This window comes from Siphateles boraxobius, unplaced genomic scaffold (assembly GCF_051911475.1).
Source record: "Siphateles boraxobius isolate OS27281-9 unplaced genomic scaffold, OSU_SipBor_1 80, whole genome shotgun sequence".
NCBI lineage: Eukaryota > Metazoa > Chordata > Actinopteri > Cypriniformes > Leuciscidae > Siphateles > Siphateles boraxobius.
The window spans coordinates 44,073-58,239 of NW_027509209.1; the positions used below are offsets into that span (position 1 = coordinate 44,073).

General features: G+C 35.2%; 1 protein-coding gene across 1 annotated transcript in view; it reads right to left on the bottom strand.

The window, feature by feature from the left end:
* The window catches only part of LOC143730723 (solute carrier family 35 member F1-like), an 81,408-nt gene that overhangs the window by 35,911 nt on the left and 31,330 nt on the right, over positions 1–14,167 (bottom strand). The window contains exon 2 of the mRNA XM_077221258.1: positions 1,188–1,363. Within this exon, the coding sequence (XP_077077373.1) occupies positions 1,188–1,363 (176 nt within the window). The remainder of the gene's footprint in view (positions 1–1,187; positions 1,364–14,167) is intronic.

Sequence of the window (14,167 nt, forward strand, 5' to 3'; positions counted from 1 at the left end):
ATATTTAAAGAGCGTGTTAGTAATGTGTATTAATCACAAAGATTAATATTGTGTATATAAAGATATGGTGGAAACCGGCTTGCCTCGTAGATGGTCCGTTTACACTCTGGAGAAGGGTTCAGTCTTTCCGTTTGCAAATTGCGCCATCTAAATAGTGAATCCGCCATAGCGGAAATTACACTCTGATTGTTTTTTTGCATGTTACGCCCAAAACACACCCATTACTCATTAAGAGAATAGGGACATCCCTTTTAAACCATGCGTTGGCCACGCCAATCATTTTCCCCAGATTCGGACACGGCCCAAGCGAATTTCAGGCCCCCAAAACGCCATTGTTCTGTAAATGAATGTCCAAAACGGATAAAGTTTTCCATTTTTTGTTGGAAACGCCATCGTGTAAACGGCGCCTTACTTAGTACAGTCTATACAAATTTGACATTTTACATACAATTTATATGTAAATCATTTTACTTTTATTTACAAATAAATACAAGCTGATATTCTATGTTTACTTCAGGGAAAAAATTTACAAAAGTAGAATATAATGAATTTATCTTTTTATTCCACATAATCAAAATCATTATATTATTTTAAATAACTTAGAGAAAGACAAATATTATAAAACATAAAATAAATATAACTTATATAAAAAATAAGAATTAAAGGCAGGACCTTCCCAGCAAACAAATTTAGGTTCTGGGAACGTTCTGGGAACGTTAGTTTTTGGTTCCCAGAACGTTCCTAGAACTTTCCCTTAACGTTAGGGGAACGTTCCCGGAACGTTTTCCTTACGTTATAAAAATGGAACCTAAAAATAACCTACATGGAACGTTCCTATAACGTTCTTGTTTGGTTCCCAAAAAAATAACCTCATGGGACCATTCGGAAACGTTAGGGGAACGTTCTGTGTTTGCTGGGTTTATCCTTTAAAAAAACAGCCTGACTAACTGATTTTTGTGTAGAAACAGGCTATTAGTTTTGAAAGTTTCAGCAAGAGTCCCAGAAGATGTCAGAGAGAAATTTAATGAAAAAAACTTAAAATAACCTTTTTCTGACAGTCTTTAATAAAACATGTATGTTCCCATGGTCTTATCATTGCCTTGTCATACAGATAACCTCACGTTATGTTTCCATTTGACAGTATTTGTATTAAACTGCACAGAAACCAGCGAGGAGCCGCCCCTTACCTTGCCTGACTGCAAGCGTGGTAGTGTAGACCAGGAACAGCAGGATGTAGTTGAGAAAGCTCTGGAACACAGGGGTGTTGGCGTGGTAATCATCCGCCAGGTATTTGCTGGTCAGGCCAATCCCACAGATGAGCAGTGATAAGACCTGTCCGAGGGCCAGCGTGAGGAGAAGTTCTCTGTGAATGGAAACCCAGGAGTCAGTCTCATATCACACAGATCCAGAGAAACTGCACTGTAAGTATGTACTGCCTCTCACTATAGCAGAGGCTTCTCTTCTCTGATGGTGTTTACTGGTCAAGGGCAAGACAACATGTCATGAGACCAATAGCTAAAAAACAACCATCCAATCAATTCCACATGGACAAAATCAAGTCCTGCCCAACATGGACACATGTAAACTGCAAATTATAGAACCAGTTAAATTGTTAAGGTTAGTACACATATAACTGAGCTTCATATTGAATGCTTTAATTAATCCAAGCATTAATCTCAACAACCTTGGAGAATAATTGGTTTAAGGTATCAAGATGGCTATCCATAACGATCCAGGTCGGAGTTGTGGCACGGCAGTTAGCGACAGATTAATCAGGCGACTGGGTTTGAGTCCGACTCACACATTTCCTGATCCTGCTTTTCCTCTCACAACTTTTACCAATCGACAGAATCATTTCTGCCATAGAATTTGATTGAATGCCAATTGCCAAGAACAAAAGATATAGAAGTGTGTTATCCTTTCTTTAGAAGTTGATTTATTTTGCAACTATACACAATTGTATTCCCTTTTGTTTCGCATTGTGCAAGTGCAGACAATTCAATTAATCCATTAAAAAAATAAAGTAACGCAGAAAATGTAAACAAAGTGAAAGGTATGAATATTTTGAGGGCACAATATGTATCTCGCCATAAGGATAACACACTGTTAAAAGTAAAATATTCAGGTGCAGATGAGGACACACTTTCACAGAGTCTGTAAGCATAAAATCACTCAATTCATATACAACCGCAACATGTTTAAATGTTTCCAGTCAATTAACACTTTTTTTTTTTTGAAAGCGTATTTAAATAGAACAATCCAATTTTATGTACAGAAAAGAATGCAGTTTTGTTGGAAAGTAAATACGTAGAAGAACACCACTAACCTTAACTACACTTTAAAAATCATTCTTAATGTCAGCGGTAAAAAAGTACTCAAAATACTTACTGAAAAAATTTTTAAAAATTATTTTTTAAAAACTAAAACTAATTTAAGTAAAACAAAAATTACTTACAACTTATGTTAAAAATACATTAAATAAATGTGTCACATTTGATGATATTTTGTAAATATAACATACTTTTTTAGCAAAATATTTAGCTTATGCTTCTCAAAAATGATATGAGGGTAGTTAATATAAATATATACAGACAGTTCGTTAACACAGCTGGTCCATGTGGTAATTACAATATGTCGGGCAGGAAATCCAAATGTTTGTCTATCATTCACTGACATCAAATATGGCTTCTCATTTGAAACATGTAGCATGCTAGCCATTTTACATGGCTGCTCGCTCTAATGTTAGATAATTGTGGGCTACGAACATTATATGTTCATGCGGAGATCACTGGCATTTTTTCCTGATAACAGCAAAAAGAACATCATTTTTGGTCATACAGATAAGAGTAATATCATTCGAAATTGTAAATATACTTGTGTACACTCACAACAACAAAATAACTCATGCTTTTGTAAAATATAGAAAACAATCAGGTTGTGCTTCCAGTCTCGGTCTCAGTGAACTTCTTTCTGGAGCGCATCACAAATATTAAACAAAACTCATAGGCTACTCTTACAAGCGTATGCTTGCCTCACAGGCATATTCTAAATGTCTATAGCTTGAAATATCTACAATTCAAATTCGAAAACAAATATTCTCTGATTATGTAATCCTTATGAAACGTGCATTTCTCTCTAGGGGCGTCTAAACTCTCTAAACTTCATCTTTGCAGCCGACACTGACTAATAAATTATTCAAATGTTCTGTTCAATTAAGTCTTCCCACCCTCCACACAAACACAGTTGTGAACAAAAGTTTACATGTCCCATGGCATCATATTACTGCATGCTGCATTACAAATCAAAAGGTAGGTCTATGTAAAGAACAGGGTAATTTTTCTTGTGGACTATATGCAAACATCTGACCTTATTCAGGACAGAAATAACATGCAATTTTCATGATGCTTCTTATTTTGTAAAAATGCTTTAACATGTATTAACATAATATATTGTCACTCTAAATAACTTAAATGTAATTAGCTACTTTTTGTTGGTCCAGTACCTTGTAATGTTGTAGATGATTGTTTTTTTCCAAAAGGACAACTCATCTGTACTTTTACTTATTTGACGCTTTTATCCAAAGCGACTTACAATTGCTATATTTCAGAGGTCGCACGCCTCTGGAGCAACTAGAGGTTAAGTGTCTTGCTCAGGGACACATTGGTGTCTCACAGTGGATTCGAACCCGGGTCTCTCACACCAAAGGCATGTGTCTTATCCACTGCGCCATCACCACCTCCCTTACTTAAAATAATTAGTAGTTTTAGCTTTGCAAGTATTAAAATAACTTTCCCAAAACTGGTGACCTCCCATGGAGCGAGCTGTCTGCCACATCCTTCTCGTCAGATTTACGTGATGATAAAATCACACCAGCTGTCATGGTGATAAACAAACCAGCTTCCTGTAATTCATCAAGTTCATCAGAGTTGGCATATTCTGGGTGGTGTCAGATGGTTAGTTACAGGTGGTGTAGTGAACAGATCAGTAAAATCCACCTCAGAGCTGCCGGTGCAACAGGGCATGTTTAATTGTTAGTGCAGTATGTGTGTGTGCTCGTGTGCCTGAGTGTGTGACAGTCCAATTGGTGGGATCAGAGCCCTGAAGAGAACGCAGGAAACGCAGGCGTGTGGATCCCGGTGAGGGAATGAACTGTCAATCAACTGGCCTTAAATGTAGGGGACTTGCCCTCACTTCAAAAACCCCATCCAGCTCCCCAGTGAACACAGTGCATACTAAATGAGCCAGTGCTCGCTGCACCCACACGAGCAATGAATGAAGCACGCATACAGGTTATTTCCAGAGACAACATGCTGGAAGATGAAAGAGAAATTATCAACAAAAAGAAGCATAATGCATTTGGTCCACTGTTAACGACAAGGCGGAAAAGGAAATAGGGCAGGAAAAAAACAATGTTTTTGTCCTTCTTTTCAGAGAAATCCTCTTAGTCGTACAACAGAGATAATAAAATAAATGTTGCTCTTTGTTAGGTAATCGTAAGTGGACTAGAGGATACCTGAAAATAAAAGTCGGCAAAATTACAAGAAATCGAAAATGTCTGTATGTATACGTACATATATATATATATATATATATATATATATATACAAGATATGTATATATAGCACTTGATCCAGTAATACTAACACTTTCTCTTCACTTCTATTTATAAAAAATAAAAAAATAATTATTACATGTACTGCATTAGATTAAACTGAGAAGGGTCATAGCACTTGCATATTGTTGCCCTATTGTTAGTTTAACCGCTTCTATTCTCATTTGTCGCTTTGGATAAAATCGTCTGCTAAATGAATAAATGTAAATGTAAATATATATATATATATATATATATGTATATATACAGTATAAGTAAATATATATATATATATATATATATATATGTCTGTGTATGTATATATATATATATATATATATATATATATATATATATATATATATATATATATATTATGCATTGTCTTTCAAACAATCAGACAGTAATGACACTGATTTCGAGGTTCACAAACATTAAGTACACGAAACAATTAATTGGAGATGGACATTACTAAAAGCACAGACTTGCTGTTCGATCAGTGAGATATTGATTCAGTAACCCAGTAACCTAACTCAGCTCTAATGGATTCAGTGAATGATTAAAACTGAATCAACTCACTGAATTGACTCGAACTGGTAACTATAACATCCATCCATATATATATATATATATATATATATATACATATTAAATGAATAAAATTCAATATATTAAATTAATCAAATCATGTTAGTTTGTGAGTCAGACTGCACTGTTTGTGCTATGTTTGTTTTTGTGTGCAGTCAGCAAAGGATAAAACCGAATGCCATTCTATAATGTATTATTATTTATGATACACAGTATTTTTCATCTTAATCATATTTAACTCAGCCTGCAAGCTCATTTACTCAGGTAAAATATGATTTCCAGTGCTGTGGTTCTGTAGATTCAGAAGTGGTGCAAAAAACAATGGTAGAGATAAATTAGATGTGCTTCTCTATTCAAGGTAGAATTTCAGAGCCAAACACTGCAATTAACGACAATAAAACAGCTTTGAGATTTTGAAAAGGTTACTGAAAACTTCTTTGTTGTTGTTTTTTCCACATTAACATTAAAAAGCTGTCCTCATTAAAAAGACAAAAGATTATGTTTTACACAATTAACTGCAGACTAAGACCCAATCCAAAATGGTAGATTTGATGAGGATTTGCACTCTCGTGGCTTTCAGTGTGAGTATCTGTGAAGGATATGCATGAGACTGTAGAGTTTTCTATTTGTCATTTTATTTCAGATGGATGCTCACGAAAGTACCACATTTGTGGTCGCCACAAAGACAAAAAACATCTATTTAACAGGGAAGAATATTCAACTATAGCAGAATAATTACACCAAGACAAAGACCATGAACAGGTGAAATTCTTGCATTCGGGTGAACAACAATCAATGAAAGAAAAGTATTGAATACTTGAGGTTAACTCAAGAACATTTACCACAGGCGATTCAAGGATTTCAGTCTTAGGGATCTCAGCCTTTAATCTGAGCATGAGCTGATGGAGCTCAGTGGAATAATTTTGCTTTAAGTGTGAGAGGTCACAAGTTCAAATCTTGCTGAACTGATCATTTGTTAAATAAATGAACAAATTAAAATGCCATCTGTTTGTCAGCGGATGTATTTCAGTAATCATGGCCTATTTGGTTGCATTTATCTTGGGATTTCACTGGAACGGAGAGCGCTCAAATGAGATGGATGAGAAACTTTAATGTCTTTTAATAATGCAATAACCTCACATAGCTTACTGAAGCCGCTGTCTTCAACATATGTGAATCACAGATTTTTTTAGGGGGACTGACATCTGAAGTCCCCCTAAATAGTGTCTACTAGCAATGTTTGTTACCCCGTCTTTGTCGTGAAATGGAAGGAATGCAGCATTGTGATCTCGTTTATGAGAATGAGAAAAAGTAATGCCTGATTAGCTCTTCAGCACTTCACAGGCTCTGCCAATAATTGAGCAATGGCCAATTTCCTGATAACAGTATTAAATGATGGAGCAGATATCAAACATCTCACATCTCTGTCCCCAGGGCTTTTGCGGCCATTTTCTAATTGTCTCAAAGACTACAGGCTTTTGCCAGGAACATCAGTCTGCAGGCAAAAGCTTTGAGCTCCATGTTATAGCACTCGGAAATGACAGCAACAGCTAATTTTTTAATACTGATTGAAAATAAAAAAATAAAAAAAAATCAGTTAAAATAATATGAAATAAAGAGAATTTCATGATTTAAATAAAATAAGAAATAAGATAATAATGAGACAAAATAATAAAATACAAGAAAATTTAAAATAAAACATGTTAACAGCTTAATAACTCACCAAACCACAAATAGTCTCTTTCAGTAATGTCCTACTCACAACCAGCCAAGAACCGATAAGTGAGCTGAAAGTAAATGAATGCAAAACGGTTACCAAAAAATTAATTTATCAAATCACTTCATGCTAATATTAAAGAAGCCTTATACAAAACAATAGTGGTAGTGTTGCAGGCAGCAAATATTTCAGCACGAATTTAAATTTAAAATCTCTGCCGTGTGAAACTTTAAGAATTTACCTGTCAGTCATTCATTGGAGATTAAATATTGAAATGTCATACATGATTGAGGCCTTGTGTGTCTCAGAAAGGTCCAAAACCCACATGCATGAGCTCACTTTAGTTCCACACAAGTACAAATTTGCATTTAGATAGAAACTAGGGCTGCACGATATTGGGAAAAAATTACATTGCGATATTTTATTTTTCTGCGATATATATTGCGATATGAAAACAATTTCACCCAATGACTTGAATAGCTCTCTTTGGAAAGAATGAATCATCTGAATGACTGGGGTGATTTTGTAATGGAGTAAATCTGCATAGATTCTATTAACTAATGTAGTTAACTAGAGTTTAATAAATGGAACCTTATTGTAAAGTGTTTCCGATTTGTTATGTCTCTTGAGTTCAGTGTTGGACAGATCAGTTGTTTTAACCATTCATTAAAGTGAATCGGTTCAAATGAATCATTAGTTCGCGAATTGGAGGTGTCATTAACGGACCACGGCACACGTTGTGTGATTATCCCGGAAGTTAGGACATCGCACAAGATTGGTCTCAACACAGAAAACATTTCATCACTGGATAGATTTTTTTTGTTTTGTTTATTGAAAGTGTTTTATCTGAATGTGTGGAACGCATTTCAGAGAATATTTTTTTAGCACAATTCACAACCAGCGGTAGTTCAGGAAAAAAATATATCCGAATGCTTCACCTGAAACTTCGGTCTTCCGACTTTTTACCATTGTGTATTCTCAAAGATATTCAGTCAACTCAATTCATTAATATGCGCGAGGGAGAGAGAGCAAGACAGTTTGAAAACGGTGAGAGTGCGCGCGCGACCGGGGCTCTCTCTCTCTGCTCGTTCTCTCAGTTTTGCGCAGCAGTCAGTCATCTATCATCACTCACCGGTCAAATAAGGCTTTGGCGGGACAAAAATACGCTTTGGCGGCCGCCAAAAAATTTTCAATGGAGGAAGGGCATTCTGACTTTATTTTGAATTCTCGTGTTCGTTCAAGCTCAGAAATAAGAGAAAGACCACTGATCTGCCCGGCTCACAGAAAACAACGCGCAAGTTCCAGTCTTCTTACGCTTGATGTTCAAACTGACAGGACTTAAAAACACATGCAAATGATAAACTTTCACTATATGATGGTTAAACTTTGCAATTAATCCGCGAATCGCAAGCGTTACGGGCCGGGGAGCTGCTGGCCCGTACTGATCATGAATCACGGATCAACTGTATACTGTACGACTTACATCGCAACATCCTGCGATGTGACTATCGTGGATGCGCACATCGCGATATCGATGCTAAAACGACACATCGTGCAGCCCTAATAGAAACCAATTGGCTTTTCTCTAAGGCTATTGTATTTAAGATGAAATATGTAGTTTTTTTTCTCTCTTTTTGGTCTATGTAACATTGCCCCAAGACGAATTACCCGGCCGCGAGTTGAATAGAATTTGCTTTATAGTTCCTGTTAGGAGCTCCCTTTCATTATGGAGGAGAAAGAGTGACAAGGACAAAAAGAAAATTATATTAAGCTCATATATGCTTTACTGTCCTTCACATATACCTGCTTTACCTTCAAAACATATAAATGCAACCAGACTGTCTGCTGCAAAGCGTCTGCACAATAAATGCTCAGAATGATGGATGACGTTTGAAATGTAATGATTGGTCACTCCAGTCCTCTAGGAAGCCGATATGTTCAGACTATGAAGCAGCTTTTGTGTTTGTAGACTCACAGTGTTCACTGAACAATGGAAGAATACATATTGTATTTGTTGAACTCTGTTACTGTTCTTCTCAAGGACAGAGACGTGATGAGGACAAACCGGGGAGAAAAACAAAAAAGTAAACTATTTATCTACTAATGCAAACAGAAAAATAGATGTTAAGGCACAATGGAACCTGGCTTCTGTTACAGAAGAGTCCTGTTTTGTTGCACTCCTGGGCCATAAAACACATTGGATCCTCAAACTGTCAGTCAAACCTCATAACTCCGCCCCCTTCTGCTTGTTTGCAATGCAAGAGTAAATAAAGAACCGGCTCTTTGAATAAGTCCAGTGTTTTCTTTACTCAAGAAACACTATATATAAAGGCCAATGTTTTATAATGTATTTCACAGTCCAATAGCCAAGGATGAAGCAAACTCTACATTACTGACTAACTAAACATTTACCACCGGCAGAGCCACAGACTACATCCCATAATGTCCTGCCTCTCTTGAGCCCGCTACCGTTACAAGCACTGAAACAAGGCAGCTCTAACTGAAGATATGAACAGAATTATTCCAGAGTCAGAAAAAAAATAGTTCTACCAACTTCACAAGAGCCAGCGATGATTTTTTTAAATATTTTGGAGCGCCTGTGAATCAGGTAATTGGGAGGATTGTAGCACTCAAGTCTGATAAAAAAAAAGATAACAAAGGTGTGTGAGGAGGAGTAAACAACTTCAGATCAAAATTATAAGATAGTCTGCAGGAAGATAGAGGCTGGTAAGAGAGGAATTTATCAAAAGGTTTCTGAAACCTGTTTCCATGCAGGCTTATTAATCTTTGGAACAAATTGAGATGTGAAGAAATGGATCTATCATCCTGCATTCGTGGGTCCACAGTTGCTCAGAAAAAGGAAATAAAATTAGATTTCCATCTGAGATACGACTAGAATTTATTTTAGAGCCATGCATGATCATCACTAATATTTTTAACCATCTGATAAATCAGAAGAGGATAATCGGAGGATAGAGAATTTCAAATGAAGACATGAGATCTATTAATGGGTTCAACTACCGTAATGCATAAAAATCATTCTGTGGTGAAGTAAACACTACAGCAAAAACAAATGTAATTTCTACCTGAATAAGTTAGTTCAGGCAAGAATTTAAAAAACAAAGTAAATTCTATATTAGTCCTCAATTTAAGCTTACAGAAATAAAAGCTGTGTTCGGGTGAGTACCACATTACTTCGATTATGTTGATATGTTGTCTACACAATATTGTATTTTTTTACTTAGATATAAAGCATATGCTTAAAAACCATGGCCTAATTCAGTGCTATATTTTTTTTTGAGTAAAATTTTAAAACATAGTATTGTTACGTAACCTAAGTAGAAATTTTGTAGAAGTAGAAGTTTGTATTATAGCACGTATTATATTGTATTATAGCATTTTCTTTGTTAATTTTACTTAACTTAATTCCATATATGTGAAATTTACTTTTTAAAGCTGTGTAAATGTTACTTATTTTCTAATGTTCATTTTAACACTTTTTTCTGTTAAAGCCATTTTTAACAAAAATGTCATTACATTTAGCAAATCTTTCATGTCATATTCAATTACTGACTAAATTTAACTGACAAAATGACAATTTTTTAATAATGTAGCAATTATACACATTATTTTTAATTAATTTATACGTCATATAAACTTATTTTAGTCAATGTAACTAATTAAATTACACAATTATTATATAAATTTAATAAAAAAGAATAATTTGGCAAATCACAACAAGTTTTATATAGGCTATTGATAGATTTACATGCATGACCAAACTAATTCTTCAGACCCACTTCAACCTCTTTCTAAGCTCTAATTTTCAAATGTCTTGGATCAAATGATGGTTAACTCAAACGGTTGTCTTTGTCAGATCAATAGACTTCATTTCACAACAAAGACTCAGACAAACTCCACCGAAACAACAGAAGGAAAAAAGCTTCGAAGTCAATCCGACAAAAGTGGTGTCTGTCCGGTAATCTTTTCTGACAGACCCTTTGAAAGAGTGAAGTAAAACGCTACACACCTTATTCACGGAGCTACACTGAGTTGCCCTGGTATAAAAGAAAGAATTGTTAAAGATTGATTTTCTTTTTCTCACTTGCATCTTCAAGCATCTCCTCATCGGGTCTACACTCCACACACTAACTCTGAAAGCCCTATCAAACATCATTTTCTCCCAAATTACTCCAGTCCAGATCAATACAGATCAGGGATGACCTATACAGACTCTCCTCAAGGGGTGAATATACATCAAGAGCTCATTTCATTCCCATTCAAGGCATCAGCTCGCCTGTTGAAATAAGACCCCTGCTAGTTTAACAAACAGAGACACTATTTTTATCATATATTCTCTAATGCAGTGGCTCTCGAACAAAAAATATGCAGCGGTACATGGAATACCTGAAGTTGCTACACCATGATCTAAAAAAATATAGGATTTTAGATTTTTAAAAACTATAAAAGTGTTTCTACATTTTAAATATATTTAAATCACTTTTTGTTTTAAATGTCATGTTTTTACGGTTTTATTTCCAACTGTCCAAGTAAATATGCGTTCTATTTTAAATACGAGACATTTTTAAATTGGCAATGCAACAAAAGGACACTTCCTGTGCAACCACCTGTCACTTTTCACAAACCAAAGAACTCCTGATGTATGAAATCATATCCCACCCTGCATATTTTTGCATATCTTCCTATTTAATGCGTGAAATGTGTAATGACTTGCGATTGCGAACACTGTTATATAATGTTGACTTCAAGGTGATGCTCCTTATTTGATCAAACATGGTTTGAGCACCAGCCGACTGCTGTACAGCCAACGAGAAACTTGGTTTAATTTCATTTTAATGAACATCAAGTTATACCAAACCACAATTAATCCGGAAAAACTAAGCATAAACCTCGCTATCGCAGTGCATTGTGGGATTGAATGTGTGCACTCGATAACGTCCACTACAAATAGCTGTCCCCTTAAATAGTGCCCTATTAAAGTTATGGGGGCGATTTCGGACACAGCCCAAGAAACTGCACACAGGTGTTTTGGACAGGTGCGGAGTTTGACACATGTGACAGAGAATCATGAAAAGTCTCTGTTATCGTCCTGTCATACTTCTCACAGGTGCTTGACTGAAACACACACAATCGAGAAGAGAGATCTAATGGTGTTAAATAAACAAAATAATGAGAACTAGGTCATGTCCCAAAGGAAAGAGATCACTCTATTCGCATTTGCACAGATAAATGTTGCCCGGATAGAAACAAAACTGAGCTGGGATACAGCTTTATATCTACAGTAGTATCTATAAGCTCGCTGACAGGTGATCTCTCTGTGGATTCTGCTTCTATAGATTTGCATTGACAGTTTTTTTTTATTGAGGATGTCAATTGATTAAAATTAAATAAATTAAATACGTGATATGCTGATTAAGTAATCAAATTTAAATGGAATTAATATCAATATTTTCTGAGAAATGGGTCAGAGGACATGATTAAATATGGCCAATATTATAAATACAGTTTTCTTCATAATAAATAAATAAAGTAAAAATAGTAATATTGTAAAAGAATAAAAGATTTTAAATAACTGTTTTCTAATTAAATATAATTTAAAGTGCAATTTATTTCTGTGATTTAAAGTTGAATTTTCAGCATCATTACTTCTTAAAAAAAACATCATTACTTCTTAAAAAAAAAATCTAATATGTTGATTTGATGCTCAAGAAAAAAAATCATTATTATCTTATTATTATCGACATTAAAAAAAAACAGTTGCGCTGCTTCATATGTTTGTGGAAACTGTGATCATTTTCTTTCAGGAGTTTTTTGAAAAATAGAATGTTTTTGTAAAAGTCTTTACTGTCACTTTTGGTCAATTTAATGCATTCTTGCATTCATTTTAAACACCAACTGTGAACACCGACTGAACGCAACTGTCTCGTTTGTGCATGATCAGTTGTAAGTATCAAATTACATTCATTATTACATTCGTTCGGTGTCCTCAGCTTTAGATAAGCACAAACTACAAACCACATCGTAATGCCATTTTTTCCTGCTCTGTATGGATTCCCCTCTATTGTATTAATTTCCCCTGTCTGTAAGCAGATGCTATAGTGTAAGTGTAATCTGCAACAGATGCAATTAAGGATCTAATGGCCGAGTTCTGCTTCTAGAAATCAGCCCTAAACACAATTTCTTGAGAGTTTTACAAGTTATTTTTCACCAAGAACAGACTCCCTGTGGGGTCTCCGTAACCCCGGCTGGCCCCGCTTTGCTATATGTATCAGAGAGCCCATGCTTCATTTAACTAATTCGAAGAGGGATTAGGAAGAGCACAAAAGTGAATTCTTTCTCAAAGGAAGGGAAGTTCTTTCATCTAATACTCTCGCTGTGCTTGGGGTTTGGGATTGGTCTCACAGAGGGGTTTTACTCAAGGGTTTAGTCACCATGAGGTAAAGCGTCCACGACTTTGATTCCCACATTGAAAAGTCTGGGATGAGACACTCTCTCAACCTGGAACATCAAATCAGTCGTTCTCGACAGAACATTCTGCCACACACAGCAGCTGAACAGATTACAATGATCTGAGTCTCTTTGAAACGGATAGTTCAGACTCTGAAAAATCACTGAAATCTGAATGAATGAGCCGTGTTGTGTAGTCGATGAGCTGATATAAACTACCGGTCAGAAGTTTGGGGTCGGAAAGATTTTTAAATCCTCTTATGCTCACCAAGGCTGCATTTATTTGATCAAAAATACAATAGAAACTGTAACATTGTAAAATATTATTACAATTTAAAATAACTCTTTTCTATTTGAATATATTTAAAATGGTATTTATTCCTGTGATGAATTTTCAGCATCATTACTCCAGTCTTCAGTGTCACATGATCCTTGAGAAATCATATGCTGATTTGATGCTCAAGAAACATGTATTTTGTAAGTTAAAAATTATTTACTTTTGCAACATAAAAGTCTTTTCAGTCACTTTTGATCAATTTCACTTTTGAACGGTAGTGTATGTACACCTTGCACATCGTTATAGATTCTACACTAAAAACGTCCGCAATGCACCAATTATAATGAACTATTAATCTGAGGAATTATTGTGAATATTTGTATTGATAAGCTCAATATTTTATTGAACAATGGTGACTTACTGCCAACATGTCATAAAAGTAGTAGTCCAGCTATGAACTATATTAAAAGTCCTCATTACAAGATAGCTTTATAAGATGACAAGCTAGATATCTGTGTTTTCATTT